The sequence below is a fragment of the Diceros bicornis genome, chromosome 11, assembly GCF_020826845.1.
Source record: "Diceros bicornis minor isolate mBicDic1 chromosome 11, mDicBic1.mat.cur, whole genome shotgun sequence".
Taxonomy (NCBI): domain Eukaryota; kingdom Metazoa; phylum Chordata; class Mammalia; order Perissodactyla; family Rhinocerotidae; genus Diceros; species Diceros bicornis.
Window position 1 is genome coordinate 32,302,232 of NC_080750.1, and position 16,755 is coordinate 32,318,986.

Below are 16,755 nucleotides of genomic sequence, written 5' to 3' on the forward strand. Positions count from 1 at the left end.
CTTTCAATATTTACCAATGCCGTCGTCGTTCTTATTAGAATTCCTCAAGTCACTGGCGGCAACAACTTTGTATTCCAGATATGAGCAAATCTGTTAGTTGGAGCTATTTTTATGTGGGACTCTGTTCAAGTTATAAATAGAAATGCTATATTTCTCCCCCATCACAGCAATGTTTAAAAGCATTTGTTTCCTTTGTTATTTCTATACTAGCATGGGACAATTTCATTCTAACATACAAAAAAGAAAAGTACTTATTCAGTTATATTTCCTAAAATTGCTTTTTTCACCTATCATACTGGGTGTTGGCTATCTATGAAAATCTACCTTCTATACTCTTTGACTCATAATGTAAAGAATAAAACTCTAAACTGGTTTTTCTTTTCCAGAATAAAAATCTTTCATCTCTTTTTAATATTCCTGGCTACTTCTGATTTGAAAGTCACAATATTATGGTATACCATGAATAGGATTTCTCATTCTTCCCTCAAGGTCAAGAAGGAAATATGAAAATATCAAACCCATATTATTACCTATGCCATTGCTACCTAACACATTGTAATACTCTACAAGAAGTCAATACTACATCTTCCAGAACATTCTCTCTTCATAAGTCTGTTGCCAGGCTGCACTAGAATGAAAGGCTGGACTTAAGTAATCTGAGGCCAACTGGGTCTTTTCAGAGGAAGATGTGCAGTTATGCCGTACACAAAGGGCTGCATCTACACTGAGCAATTGTTGAGTGTAGGAAAGAAAAGCTTCAGGTCAGAATTTTTCTCCCTTTTTTCAAAGCTCTAACTTAGAGGAATTGTTTCAAAAGGCTTAAAGGCAAACATTTGAAATACAGCTCAGTTCTAAACTTGGAGATGCCTGTATGTTAGTAATGATAAACCCAATTAATTAATGTGAAATTCAAAGAGCTGCTTTAGACACCAAATCACCAAAGCTAGAAGAATATGAGACTAAATTATTAGGTGAAGGATGTTAGGTGAAAATAGAGGATTTTTGGAAACAAGCTCTGATGATAGGTCAACGAGTGATGAAATGAGAGTGAATTAAGGCAGAAAAGGAAGTGCACGAGCTGTAGGAACCAAGTATGCAGAAATTTAGGGTGACTTTTCAGCAAGGGGCAGAGAGAGCCTAGGAGAGATTCAGCTGAACAAAAGCATTTATGTTACCTCACCAGAGATACCTACTAGAACATTCCTATAGAAAAGAGCACCCCTCCTCAACATACACACTGCTATTCTTTATTCCTTATCCTGTGGCATTTTTCTCTATTGGCGCTTAAATAACATATATTTAATTATTTATTTTGTCCCTCCACCAAAAAAACTGAGACATGAAGTTCCACAGGAACTTTATTTTGTTTTCTGATAAACTCCTACTGCCTAACGCATAGTAGGCATGTGATAAATATTTACTGACAATGAATGAATGAACGAATGGCATAGACACAAGCTTTCAAGTTATTCTATTAGATTAGAAGAAATGTTCTTTCTGCATATATTTATAAACTACTGTAATTCACTGAAGTGTAGAATATCAAAACAATTTTATAATGTGCAGATGGTATATGTATAATGTTGTAGTGAATTTCACTTTAGCATTTTGTATTTTAATAAGATGTCTATCTCACTCTCTATATGATAATTAGGGTTTTTAATTTAAATTTCCATGCCACACTCCTTATCTTCATTCAAAGAAAATTCTTAACTGATTAGAAGTTTCAAGATGCCCTACAATTTCAAATCATTTTTTCTCTTTGCCTTTTGAGATTTTGAAGGTATGGATGATTTTAGAATTAATAAAACAAACTACACATGCCATGAATGTTACTGTGGTCTTTTTGGCAATAAAAGCAGCAAATGCCCCAGACTGGAATATAGCAATGAGAGACAGGTGGAATGGCTATTTTCAGACATGAGCTGCAGACGCACCATGAGGCACAGCTGCAAGTAGAGTCTGAGTCTGTGACCACAAGCCTTTGGATGTCTCTCCTGTCCACCAGACCAGAAGCTCCTGCGGACACAGGACCTTGGCTCGTCCGTCTTTGAGCCAAGCCCAGTGTCCAGAACAGAGAGGCTGTGTGGTATGCCCACTGCTGCACTGAGTGCTTGCAGTGTGCCAAGAACAATGCCCATGGGTCAATCTTTTCCATCACAACTGTCAATCACATGGTTAATCTCAAAGGATAATGAGAGAGCTTACAGAAAAAACACAACCTGTTAGAAATCAATTTGGGTAATTGCATCATAGCATTACATTATGAAAACGTGTCAAACCAGAGGAGGTGTTATACAGGTATAAATATGATTTTACGTATTCTAAAAATAACTGTATACTGGGACCTCATGTTGCATAAAATGCATAAATAAAATCCCCAAATATAAAGACAATGTATAATTGTTTCACATTGCAACACCAACAATGAAATTGCCTATACGTTTACTTTCTAGCAGATTTTTATGTATTTGCTTCACCCCAACACAAATAAAACTAGGACCCTCCACACGCCCAAAGCTGGAAAACACATCATTCATTTACATGAATATTCACTGGACTCCTGGTAAAAGAATGAATTAGAGAGAAAACAGTCTTCTCTATTTCTGAAACCTGAATTCCCATGGAGGGAAAACAGCACACAATGGTAATGCAAACTAATAACATAAAGTTATTTTATCCTTGCTGTCATTGTAATCATAATGAAAGAATTTAAGAGAATCTTTTAAAAATATTTTTACGTTTCAAATATAACTCAAGGAACAATATTTTCTCTCTCTCGTTTGGTGCCATTTCTAAAATTTTCATCTTAAAGGTTTTACACTGGGAGCTCTAATATCAGGGGAAAAATAAAAAAGACAAACAAAAAACATAAAGCCTCACTAGAGTTGGAGCTCAAAGATCTGAAATGTAGTCCTAAATCAGTTATTTTCCAAAAATGGAAATCTGGGCAATTAAATCACTTGTCCCAGCCCGCAAGCCGGCCATCCACTGATGGGCATCGTTAGGCCTTGTATCTCTATCTTGTCTCTTACAAATCTGTGGTTTTGGATGAGTTACTCCAACACTCTAGGCCTTCATTTCTGTGCGAAAAAGTTGTATATGATAATTGCATCTATCTCATAGTTATTGTTGTGAGAATTAAAGCAATCCCAGACAAAGCACTTAGTATATTGCTTAGAAAACAGGAAGTATTCCACAAATATTAGCATGCATAATGATTAAGATAATACATCCAGAAGTCAAATGACTTAAAAGTATCACACGTCCACCTTAGATACTTGTTGGAAAAGGTAAAGTATTTAAAAAAAAAAAAATAGTCTATGAGAAAGGCCTGCAATAAAAGGAGGAAATATATGTTTAAAAATAAAAATTAGATTCAGGGGAAATATAAATTAGAAGAAATTCTAGATAAAAAGTGAAAAAAAACTACAAAGGTTATATAGACCTATACAGTTATTATTGTTGAACACATTAATTCAACAATAATATGATTATTGAACTAATGTTCACGTATGATTCCTTGTAGCTCAAATTTTTATTAGATCCTGTGTTTATCAGGGCCCAAGAAATGTCTACATGGAATGAAAGCATGTTAAGGCTTGATAAGGTATTGACCGACTGTAGAGGAAGAAACTGGGGCCCAAAGAGGGAACGGGCTTACACATGGTCACAAAACTAGTTAATATGCAGAAGGCCAAGTTAGAACCCAGGCTCTTGCCATTCAGTCCAGCATTCTTTCATCCCCATCACGCTGTGCCTCATTTCCAGGACAGGTGGCAGTTCTCTTTCCTTCTGACAGGCTCTCTGCCTGCACAACATGTGTCTCTGACCTTTCTTGCCTGCTCATGACAGTGAAACACTCACAATGATGATTCTTGTGCCAGCACCCAAAGCAGATGACCATTAAACTGCCGGATGCACGATTTCAATCACTCACCTGGCTGGAGACAGGTATCAAGCGGGGTGGAAAAACGTAGGGCATCTGTCTCGATCCCTGGCCTCTCTCTACGGGGAGTGTACAAATAAACAGTTTATCCTACCAGCCCCTGCAGGGACTCGGAGCAAGTCACAGATCTCCAGACTGCTCACCAGGATCGCACACCTCCCTGGTCCCCTGGATGTGCAGTACTACATAAGGAGCCAGAGGATGTGCAACCCCATACGCATTGCCATGAGCTGGCCAAACCTCCATCTCTTATTTCACAAAGCCTTTATTCAGAGTATAGGTTTCCTTTACACTACAATTTGCATGTCTCTCCCAAGTACTTCTAGAGCTGTGTTATCCTGAGCACTAGTTTGTGGCCATTGTGAATTGAGATGCGTTCTAAGTGTAAAACACACAACAGATTTACAAGACATGGTATGAAAAAGGAGTGTGACATATATCATTCATAACTGTATTGATTACACTTTGAAATGATAATATTTTGCATATTTGGGGCTAAATAAAACATAATTATATTAATTTCACCTGTTTCTTTTTGCTTTTTTAAAAGCAAGGACTACTAGAAAATTTAAAATTACACACGTGGCATGCATTTGTGGCACACATTATATTTCTATTGGACAGTGCTGGTTTAGAGGTTAAATGAATCTATCAATAATACTTTGACCTATTCTCATGAAACTATATACAGGAACTGCGTAGGTTTTAAAAGGTCTTCAAAGATCCGAAGTTGATATCGTGAGGTGAGGCTGATACACAACATCTCATACACATAACTTATAGGACAGGCTCTTTTTCATAACCCAGGTACTTTATCTTCATTGTCAATCCTAACAGATATAGTGACAGGGTTTCCCACCTATAGGAAGAGAAACACACACACTGAAAAGGGAAACCATTCACACTGAAAAGAGACATTAGAAAGAAAAAAGAATGAGGGAGAAATCTATTAAAAGTTAATGAACAGTCCAAAGAAAACATTAAAAAGAACTTTAGGGTAAAGTCATATATTATAAAATTACATCTTTACTATGAACATACTTCAAAAGCTCTCAGAGCACAGATTGGTATCTGCTTGACTCAAGTCATCAACAAAGGTTTGGGCACATCCAATAGATGCTGCTTAAGAATGCAAAGAAATGTATGGAACATATTTGAAGGATTTACAATGCAAAATTTCAGCTCATTTTTTAAATTGGAGTACTTAATAGCTACAGGCCTAACATGATGGCAAAGCATTACTAGCTCTATGTCCTTGACCAAGAAATTAAACTGTCAGACCCTTTTTGCAGTGTCCAAAGAAATATTTTGAGGGTTAATTGATGAGATGTTTATTAGCCAGTAGTACTTCATTGGTGCCCAAGATGTGGTAATTCTTCTCTATCTAGAATATCATGTACTCTGAGGGTGTTAGAAAGCCATGGCATGCTGACTTGTTCTTACTTAGTCTCATTCTTATTATGCTTGAGATTTAGTTTAGTAATATAATTGCCATTTTATTGAGTTCTGACGTGACATAGAATGTACTAGATTTTAACCATATTATTTTTGTTTTTAGACAACCTCCCCTCCTTTTTATTTTGGTGGTTCTAAAAAATATAAGACGGTTGGCAAACCAAAATCATGGTATGCTTCCTAATTCATTCAATACATATATCATAATTTGCTAATTTCTAGGCACAAAGCTTGTGCTAATAGAGGGAGCAAAATAAACAGGGTCTTTGCTATCCTGGAATTTAAAAGCTAGTAGGAGTGTGGAGATATTACTAATACCTAATACCCTTTCTGCCCATTTTTCATTACTAAAAGCACTTTGATTTTGTTTAAGTGGCAATTGTACCCAGATTCCCTTCTACCTAGGGACTCAGCTCTTCTCGGTCATATGTAAGTGGCAGCATACCAATTGAGAGTTCCTGGAAAGTTATTGTTTTCTAGAATTGATAGAACAGGATCAGATGATCTGAGCTTTTTGCCTTTGCCTTGATACCTGGAGGTGCAATGGTCAGAGTAGACAATACTCTCAGAAAGGAGGAGCAGGAAGATGGATAGAGCCTGGGTGCATGAAGTCATTTTTGAGCAGCTACAGTCTTGGACAACTTCCCCAAGACTTTTTCTAACATGAGAAAAACAAGCCTGCCACTTTTAAGCCACTGTCTGTCAGGTTACTTGTTTCTGAATGCATTCCTAACGGATACAATAGGCATGCCACAGAATGTCACTTGAGGTTTTTCTTTTGGTCCCGGAATTATAGCTGAGTCTTTGGTACTAAATGCACCACATTATAAGTTCAGAGAACCTCCAGTGGTTGGAGCTATCAACCTCATCACAATGCTTAATGAAGAGCCAGTTTAGAGAAAGTGGCCTATTAACCATGACACATTCAGTTAACATAAAGGTAGTGCTAGAAGAGAGGGAAGGTCAGCATTTGGGGAAGTATACTTTTTAGAAAATGAGGCTAATCTCTCTGTTAATCACTTGCAGGAAGACACCTCTATCTCCAAAGCCAAAGCTAAAATCAAGGGAGTCTGGTGCCAAAAAATCATTTGTCAAGCTTGGAGGTGTCCAACCATCTTTACCTCCACTCCATTGGGGACTAGTGAGTGTCTCTCCTTTCATAATCATCGACTGTCTAGTACCCAATGCTGCTGGGGCTTGTAGAAAGGGTCAACATAGAGATGGCTGAGCTGAGAGAGGAGACACCAGGGTGCAGCCTGCATTTCTTCCATGTGGCGTGGCAAATACATGTGAGTTTTACATGGGTCAAATAGACAGCACAGAAGGCAGCTGAGCTAGAGCCACATGCTGGAAAAGTGGATCTCAGCAGCAAGAGAGGGTAGGGTGAGCCTGGGCAGTGGAGAACGTTGACCCAGAATCAGATCCTCATGGTAGGGAATTATGCAGTGGGAAGGAGCCTACAAGGCCTCCAGAAATACCTACATTCTGCTCACAGAGGAGCCAGCATTTCAACATCACTCACACAGAGAACTGTGACAGGCAGCATCAGCCTGAGAAGCACCAAAACCATCAGAAGGGAATCACACCTTCACCATGTGCAAGCACAGAAGGAACTTCTATCTCCCCTTTCCTTTCTCCTTGCTACAGCACTGAGCAATAAGAGGAGGAAAAGGTAGGCCACTAGTGAGAATCAGACTATGCTCCCCCTCCACCACAAGTTGCTAGAGGCAGATATGTCTATAGCCTGGAGTGGGAAACAGTGGGAGGAGAAAATAGAAAACAAATAATTTAAAATCAACGAAGAGAATTAAAGGGTCTTGCACCCAATTCCAATGTGTGAGGGGTTTTTTAGTCTTTTGGTGAGGAAGATTAGCCCTGAGGAAGATTAACACCTGTGCCAATCTTCCTTTATTTTGTATGTGGGATGCCTCCACAGCATGGCTGATGAATGGAGTAGATCCATGCCCACAAATCCGGGCAGCTGAAGTGGAGTGCGCAGAACTTGAACCAGTCGGCCACGGGGCACGTCCCCAGTGTGTCAGTTTTCCCCTACACATCTAAGCAATTCTCTGACACCAGGTGAATGTCCTACAGTTGAACACAATTCTTACACCATCTATTGGGAGATAGCATCAGATTCCACAGGTTGAGGGCTCAGTCTCATTAGGCGGCCCTCACTTCAGATGCCAATTATGAGACCAGGTTGTTGCTTGTGCTTCTGACTGAGCAGCTATAAATCAGAGGTTCCCAGGACACCCCCTTGGCTTCAGTTAATTTGCTAGAGTGGCTCATAGAACTCAGGAAACCTGTTTACTTAACAGATTACTGATTTATTACAAAGGATATTAAAAGATATGAATCAACAGACAAAGGAAGAGATCAATAGGGCAAAGTAAGGGGAAAGGGCGCAGAGCTTCCATGCTCTCCTCCCAGATCTCCACGTGTTCACCAACCCAAAACCTCTCTAAACCTCATCCTTTTGGGTTTTTATAGAGGTTTCATTACATAGGAATGACTGATTAAATCACCAGCCATTGGCAACTGATTTAACCTCCAGCCCCTCTTCTCTTCCCAGAGGTGGGGGGTGGGGATTGAAAATTCCAACCCTCCAGTCACATAGCTGGTTCTCCTGGCAACCAGCTCCCATCCTTGAGGTCCAAAAGTCACCTCACTAACCTAGTAAAAGACACTTTTATCTCTCTCAACACTTAGGAAATTCCAAGGGTTTTAGGAGCTCTGTGCCAGAACTACAAAGACCAAATAAGTATTCTCTATTATAAATCACAGTATCACAGGACTCGAGTTTTAAAATGAATTAAATGTATTCCCAAGAACTTGAATGAGAGAAAAAAACTGGGAAATTTACACAATTAGGCCAAGATGTCCTTAAAGCCTCAAGCAAGGGGGATTTAACACAGAACAAGTTGAGGGGTGAGCAATTAGAGGAGAAAAAAGTAATTCAGTTCACCTTTTTCGAACATCAAAAAATAAATGGAACTGCTTGATAAAATAATGTATTAACTTAATAATTACAGATTTCAAAAGATCTTTCATTTTACGAAGGAGATGTTAAGGGTGTCATGAAAGCTTGCAGGAGAGGACTGAGTTTGAAGGAGGTGCTCTTTTCCTTCTCCTTCACTCTCAGACGCAGAGGTAGCTGACACTCTTCTCAGTCGATTCAACTTACACTTTGGGGCTTATTTTTGGAGGGCTCCCTTGGCAGGTTCAGGTGACGGCTGTTGCCAATGAGGAAATGAATGGTACCTAGCACAATGCTCCACACAGGGACTGGAAGAATGTTGTCAATTGCCTGTAGGATTTCAGGGAATTTCAAATAGGCCTTTCATTTGGCTCAGCACCAGGGCCTCTTAGACCCAACTTATTTTGGATTTTTTCCTCCTCTCTGAATGCACAGATCCTGGGCACTCAGCCTGCTGGGCTATCTTTTCAGGAGCTGCCACTGCCTACTCCTGCCTTGTCTAAGCAAAAGGCACCTATTACCCTCTTGCTCTTCTAACTTTTGAAGGATGGAGATGCGACGGTTCAGATGCAGCAGGAAAACCTCAGCAGGATTTTCCAACACTGGCCCACACATTGGTGGCAGCTTCTGTTTACCTGCATTACAGTGTTTAAGCGGTGGGAAACAGAAAACATCACAGTCCTACGGCTAGTTAGTTCTCTGCCTCCTTCCTGAAGTGCAAGAGCTCACATCTGCAATTTCCCCAGCCTCCTGTTGGTCCAGGAATGTTGGCTCCAAATCGCATCTCAGCTACCTGCAGGGCAATTTCTAGGCTCATCTGTAGCCAGCTGAACTAAATATGAATTCATCTGAGGATGCTTTTCAGGAGAAAAGGGATGAATTCCATGCCATTCAGCAAATATGTGACAGTGCCTCCTTGCATAGTCACACCCTGTTAATTCAACTCAATTTCGTTTGTCAGCTCCCAGGCAAGAGGCCAGAGAATATCTAAATGATTAACTTGGTAGCGATGCCTGTGCCTTTTGGAAACGTTAAGAAACACTTACCCCAACCTCTGGCAGGGGATCCTTATGTTCAGGTAGGACACTGGTTCGAACCTATGGAGAAAAACAAACAATTTCTGTGTGACTTTGGAGTAGAAACCAGGACAGAAGCTTCACACAGGTGCTGGGTTTCATTTTCCTTCATCTGGCATCAATTCAGACTCCGTGGTTAATCATTACTGAAGGTACCTGTGTGCAAAATCCTCTGCAGTGCAACAAAGCTGTCCTTTTACAGTTCCTAAACTTCCTGATTTTCCTAAGTAGACAGAGCTGCCTGGATCCTCACCACATTATCCGCCCGATTTTGAGCAACTGCATTGGGGAATAGGACTATATTTGGCACCTTGTCAAACACAGAGATATCTGGGCTTTAGGTGAATCACCTTTAATCCCCCCAAAAAGCATCCCTCACTCAACATTCAAGGAAAAGGACAGAGTTAGTGTAGAGGAAATCACTCCATGCATGCTCAATAAATGTTTATTCTCTGAATGAGCACCAAAATACACAGTCCTTATAGGATATCCCTCCCACTTGAGAATTCTGGGGCAAATTGTCAGATACCATTGTCTAGATTCGTTTGAAAACTAATTCTCAACTGGGGGAGAGGAAAACAGTGTAAAATAACCAGGCATCTGGGGAAGATTTCATATGTTTGAAAAGCATTCCAAGTGAAATATCAACTCTTGAGATAAGTAGATATATCTATCTTCTACTGAGCAGCAATCCCCAATCCTGCTGTACATTTGAATTACCTGGGGACCTTTTCAAACTGTTAGTGCTTTTTCCTGCCTCCGGATATTGATTCTAATGTACGGCTACTGGGTCTATGGTTTTCATATTTAAGAAAAAATGTTTCCAATGAAAAGAAATCATGATTATCTTTCCCACTTAAGAAAAAGCTAGTAAAAGCATGAAAAAACATAAAACCTAAATTTAGTATATCTTAATTTGAAGTAAAGATGAGATAAACAAGTTAAATAGACACAGAGCAATATACTAGCACTCTGTTTAACTGGAGAGCAGAGGGCTGGGGGATGGATGCGAGAGAGGAACCCAGGAACATGTAATGGATCCACATTTTAGAGGGTCATTTTAACAAAATCTCTTTGGAGGGGCAGCACTGCCAATCACACTTCTCTTCAAATCCTTTAAGTCTTGCTGTACCCAACCACACCAGGTCAATTCTTCCACGTGGAACAGATGCTTATAATACCCCTCATTACGTCAAGAAAGACTGGAACCAGCTCCTAAAGGCCTGCTCATCTTTAACATGGTTTCCATTCCTTTGAGAAAAGCCTCAAGCCATGGTAAAACAGCACATTTTAACTTCCAGCTTAATGCTCTTTCTTCGTTTCTTTATGACAGATCCAGCACCATCGCTTAGACAATTTATCAGTCATTACGACTCAAAATTGTTCACCAGAGCACGAAATAAATGACAGGAGAGATCCCAACAGAGTAAACAACACAATTTGCAGAACACACTCAACTCAGGATTTCATGACAGAGCGCTCACCCACCGGCGAAGAGCTTTTGTAGCTTGGTAGCTGCATTAACGTTCCGTGGTACAGCATGTCCAGATGCACCACTCAGTGTCATTATCTGGAAATCATTAGCCAGCCTCAAAGGATAAGGAAACTATATATTAACAGTGGGCTGTAATGGACCCCAGAGTGTGTATATATATATATGCGCTCTCTCTCTCTACACACACACACACGGACTATACACACAGTGTGTGTGTATTATATATATACACATATATATAGTAGAACAGACTATAAATATAGTAAAAAAATATTCATACACGCAACCCATACACACATACATATATGTGTGTATTTATATATCATTTTAAGAAAATATTTGACGTCCAAATAACATTACCCTAGGGATATGCTTGAATTTAGAAATAAAGTGAAAGAACCAGAAATTGGTGAGGGTCAATATATATACGACTGCATAAAGTGTATATATATACTATGTGATATAATGTTGGACAAAGGTAGAATAAGACTAACAATGCATGCAGCACGGTCATTAAACTCCTAATATTGATTTTATCAGTAGAGCATTTATTCCTTATAAATATCAATAAACTACAGAGAAAAAAAGATTCTTAACCCAAAGTTGTATACTATGAAAAAAATCTAATGATATTACAGACTAGTTTGCCATATTCAATGTGTATGTGTGTGTGAAGGAGAGAGAGAATGAATTTTACTTTACAGAATATAAGTATTTTTGAAAAGTACATGTGTGTCACATTTTCATAAATTGAAGCATGTTTAAATCACTAGCAGAGCTCCTGATTCAGAGGAACTGAAAAACTTTTATAAACCAATTTTAAATTTTATAAAGCCAGATTTTCATATAAAACATTTGTTTAAATCATTAAACATTTATAGTTCTATAATTTTTATATTTAAGGTCAACGCTACTGATGTTGTGATATGGAGGTTACACATCAACGATGCCTTTCTTGTGTAATACATATCCCTTATTACAGTGAACACAAACCTGGCGGCAAGCACTGGATTTGCCAGTGAATAAGGTCCCATTCCTTCTCTTTGGGACTTCAGAGTCTAGTGAGTGAAACAAATGTATGAATAATCCAGTATAATTAATAAGTGCTATAATGGAAATGTGAGCATTTTTCTGTGGGCATTCAGAGTGAGGAGTAACTAGTCTAGCCTGTGACTATCAGGAGAGGCTTTACAGAAGAGGTGTTGTGGGTTTTGAAGGATAAGCAGGAATTTTAGTCAAGGAAAGATATCACAAAGCAAGCAGGGTGTTACATAACAGGTATGCATCACGGAATTGTAAAAGCCTATCTGTGTTCAGGAGAGAGTGAGTATTCTGACGATGCTATAACATGAGGGCTTTCAGGGAAGCGGTAAGAGTTAAATATATTTGGGGATAGAAGTTGGGGCCATTTGCTGTAGAGGGCTATCTGTCATGTTATGGAATTAGAACTTCATGCAATTTATAGCAATAGAAAATCTGGGAAGGCATTGGATAGAGGAGTGACATTATCAGAGCTCCTTGAATCATCCCAACTCTGCCCTGAGTCACATTGGGAGAATTATTTAACCTTTTTATGCCAGTTGCCTTTGCCTTTACATCAGTTACGGAGTTAATAACAGATCTCATAGGTTGCTGTGAGTATTACACCTTTTCAGCACTTAGAACAGTACCTGACACAGAGTGAGAAGGAGGGAGGAAGCGAGAGAGAAAGAAAGGGAAGGAAGAAGAGAGAAAGGAGGAGGGCAGGGAGAAAAAGACAGAAGCAGAAAGGAAGAGGGAAGAGAAGACAGAGAAAAGAAGGGAGGAAGAGAGAGGGGGAGGTAGGGAGGGGGGCTGGAATGTGTCACTGAGAAAAAATAAACGCTAGACAGATTTAGATGAGACCTCTTGATGAGGAAGGGGTGAAGCAATGGCTGTCACTGTAGCATGCGGAATATTCCAGTTCATCGGCAACGTCATACCTCCTGAGATTTACTGGCCTTCCTTAGGAATTCATTTTCCCTTTTTTGGTCTTATCAGCAATTCTCCCTGTTTTTCTTCACCATACCCCTCCCTGTCCCCTCCTGGGACAGAAGAATGTCTGCCTGACCACACATTTAAAGTCTTTATAGCTGCCTTTTGTCTAGACTTTTATGATATCGAATAAAGCAAGGCAGATCAATTAATAGGAGTGATCATGTAGAAGATTATATATTCCATCTTGAATATTTCTTAAAGTTCACGTAAAACAAATGCATTTCCTTCTCTATCAGCTTCATAAGTTCAAAATTCTACATACTAAATTTACCTTGAAAAAAGTAAAAATAAAAACAAAACCAGGTAGCATGTAGTGAGTTATGCTCACCCTTTCATCAAGTCTCTATAGATTAGTTCACAAACTTTAATTATTCCCAAGCAAGATGCTGCTTGAGCTACCACTGCAGTGGCTGCACTGCAGTGAATATAGCACTCCAATGCTCAAATCCACGGAGAAAAGCTCCTTACACTAGACAACCTTGTTACAAAGACCACGGGCACTGTATGTATTATTGATGTTTGCTGCATTCAAGCCAGATTTTTCAGAGGTGGATATAGTATGCCCTCTTCACTGTCTCTTTCTGCTGCCAAGGAATCCAGCCCTTAGGTGACTGCTGAGCTGCACCTCGGTCCCAGAATGTCCACACAAAAGAAAATCATCACTACTAGTTATAGACTGTGAAATGATTGTATTCATTTTCTACTGTTGTGTAACAAATTACCACAAACTTAGCTGCTTAAAACAACATCCATTTATTAGTTCACAGTCTGTAGGTCAGAAGTCTAGGCCGGGTGTGGCTGGGTTCTCCACTCCGATCTTGCAGGGCTCAAATCAAGGTGCAGCTGGCCTTGCCCTCATCTGGAGGCTCGACAAGGGAAAGGTCTACTTCCAGCTCCTGCTGGCTGTTAGCGGAACTGAGTTTCGTGCAGCTGTAGCACAGAGGTCCTCATTTTCTTGATAGCTGTCAGCTGGAAGTTGCTGTAAACTCCTAGAGACTGTCCTCATTCCTTGCCATGTGGCCTCCTCTATCTTCACATCCAGAATCTCCTTCACATCAAATCCTTCTCACACTTCAAATCGGTTCCACTCACACTTAAAAGATCACCTGATTAGGTCTGGCTCTCCCCAGGTAGTCTCCCTTTCTTAGGCAATTTTGCCATGGAACATGACCTAATCACAGGTGTAAACACCATCATATCACAGTCCTAGGGATTATGCAGAGCATGAGGCGTTAATCTTGGGCTGTCTTAGAATTCTGCTCACCACAATGACCAAGAAATAAACTTCCATTATGCTAAGACACTGAAATTCAGATGTTTGCATTTGTTTCAGCAGCCAACATAATTTAGACCTCCCATTTGTTTTATATGAAATTTGCATTCAGTTTATGGCTATGAAGAAATAAAGCAAAATAGTTCACTAATTCACTATTTTAATGTTATAAAACATGTATTAACTGCTTATTATGATCCAGCCACTATTATAAACGCTGGGAATCTCAGAGATTAAGAAGATAAGGTATTTCTTGCCCCCAGGCAATAAGGATAACATGGTAAGAGTCAAAACATGTAATAATAATTGCTAAGCATCTCCAATTGTCTAAAACCTATCAGCCACTCTTACATATTGATTTTACCATTACTTAATTTTTGTTGTAGATGGAGAAAATGATCCATGTACAACCCAAATGATTTAGACCACAGAATCTTAGAGATGGAAAGGATCTTAGAGCTAACCTAGCAAAACGACCTATGCAATGTGAAAATTTTATCTGGAATACCCCTGGGAGTTACATCTAAAATTTCTCCTTGAACTTGTTTAACATCTAACTTACTCCCTCACTAACCAGTATTGTAGAGATAGTGTTGCAAACTCACATACCCAAAGGCTCCAAGCAGGTTAAGGTAATGAAAGAAGTGTGCTAGGTGTAAGAGGCAATAGGGATTGGAGAGGACTCTGGCAAAATGGAAATCACATTCTCAGTCTATAAGGAACAGCAACTACCCAACTTCAATGATTACAAAATTCCTGAGAAAAATTCCTTCAAATATCAACAATGGGTAAATTCTAATTCTTTTGCAAGTGGGCTATTATTATTTAATTATTTTTACCAGAAACAGGTCTGATAAATAAGGTGGGTGGTCTAAGCAGGCCCAGTACTATTTTAGTGAAGAAAAAAAAAAGAGCTACCCTAAAACAGTTGCTCCTGATCTTGACAACACATTAGAATCTTCAGGAATATTTTTTAATGCCAATTTCCAGGCTACATTCTGGAATAGTTAAATCAGAATTTCTGAGGGAAGGATTCAGGCATCAGTATTTTTTAAGGCTCACTCCCCACTTGATTCCAATGTGCAGCCAAATTTAAGAACTACTCTAAAATAAATGAGATTTTTTTGTGTGTGAGCCTCATAAACCAGCTCTGAATCCAATGAGAAGTTGCAAAAATGTACTGGGTAACAGTCAAATGATGGAATAAGGCTCCCTTTGAAAAAGAATTTTAAAAAAGTTAACAGAATCTCAGAGCTAGAAGAGAACTTAGACATCATTGGGCGATGTTTCTTAAACTTGAGCATGCATACTCATTACCTACTGGTCTGCAGCTGGTCAGGAGGATGGTCTGAGGACCATCTCCTAGAAGCTTGTTAGCAATGCAGAATCTCAGCCTCACTCCAGACATACTGAATCAGTCTTCATTTTAACAGGGTTCCCAAGTAATTCATACGCATGTTCAAGTTTGAGAAGCTCTGCTCTACAAGAGTGCTTATGAGTGAAATAGGTCACAAATGAGAATGGTAGTCATTCACTTGCACATAAACTTGCCTGAGATAACAAATGGGATTTATTCCTCTGGTTATGAAGGTATTTAGTAATTTTTTTTTAAAATGTCAAGCATCTTTAAAAGTTCCAGATAATATTTTCTATCAGAGATGCCCTTTCCTTTGTCATGCAAATGGAAGGGGGTTCCTCTTGTCAATCAAGTCAGAGATTGATTTGGAATAGAGTTGGGTTGGAATTTTGGTAAGACTCAGTTTTGTGAGCTGAATCTCCACCCTACCCCAATCCCAAATTCACATACTGAAGCCCTAACCACCAGTGCCTCAGAATGTGACTGTATGTGGAGATAGAGTGATTAAGTTAAAATGAGGCCATTAGGATGAGGCCTAATGCAATATGACTGATAAGAAGTGTCCTGATAAGAAGAGGAAGAGACACCAGGGGTGAGTACACAAATGAATGACCACGTGAAGAGGCAGCAAGAGGGTGGCCATCTGCAAGTCCAAGAGAGAGGCCTCAGAAGAACTCATCCCTGCCAATACTTTGATCTTGGACTTCAGACGCCAGTACTGTGAGAAAATAAATTTCTGTTGCTTAAGCCACCCAGTCTGTGGCACTTTGTTATGGCAACCCTAGCAATATCTAAGACACTCAGTCTACCGGAGTTGTAGGGTGTGGCCCTCTGGGACTTTCAACAGAGAGCCTAGCTGGTCTTTGCTCCTCAACCCTGCAAGAATGCCAGAGACTCAAATGTCTCAGCATGCCTCTTCTGCACTGTGCCCCACGCAGCTTCAAAATCTGGCAACTGTCTTTAGAGGGAGACCAGCCATGAGTTTGAGTCCCCTTTGGTCTCCAAATTTGTCATTTCAGCACATGAAAACCAAAATCTCTGCTAGGTTCTCTGTCTGCCAGCTGCCGCCTTGTGTTTAGCAAAGCCTTGACACTCAGACTTCTAGCTACAGGGAGAATCTGTAAACACCCTCAGGTGAAAAATGGCCCTTTAGT

The 16,755-nt window shown here is 39.6% G+C and overlaps 1 protein-coding gene across 1 annotated transcript in view; it reads right to left on the minus strand.

Moving 5' to 3' along the window:
- Positions 1-16,755, minus strand: part of INPP4B (inositol polyphosphate-4-phosphatase type II B) — a 599,434-nt gene that overhangs the window by 231,846 nt on the left and 350,833 nt on the right. Inside the window, exon 7 of the mRNA XM_058550121.1 lies at positions 9,431-9,481. Within this exon, the coding sequence (XP_058406104.1) occupies positions 9,431-9,481 (51 nt within the window). The remainder of the gene's footprint in view (positions 1-9,430; positions 9,482-16,755) is intronic.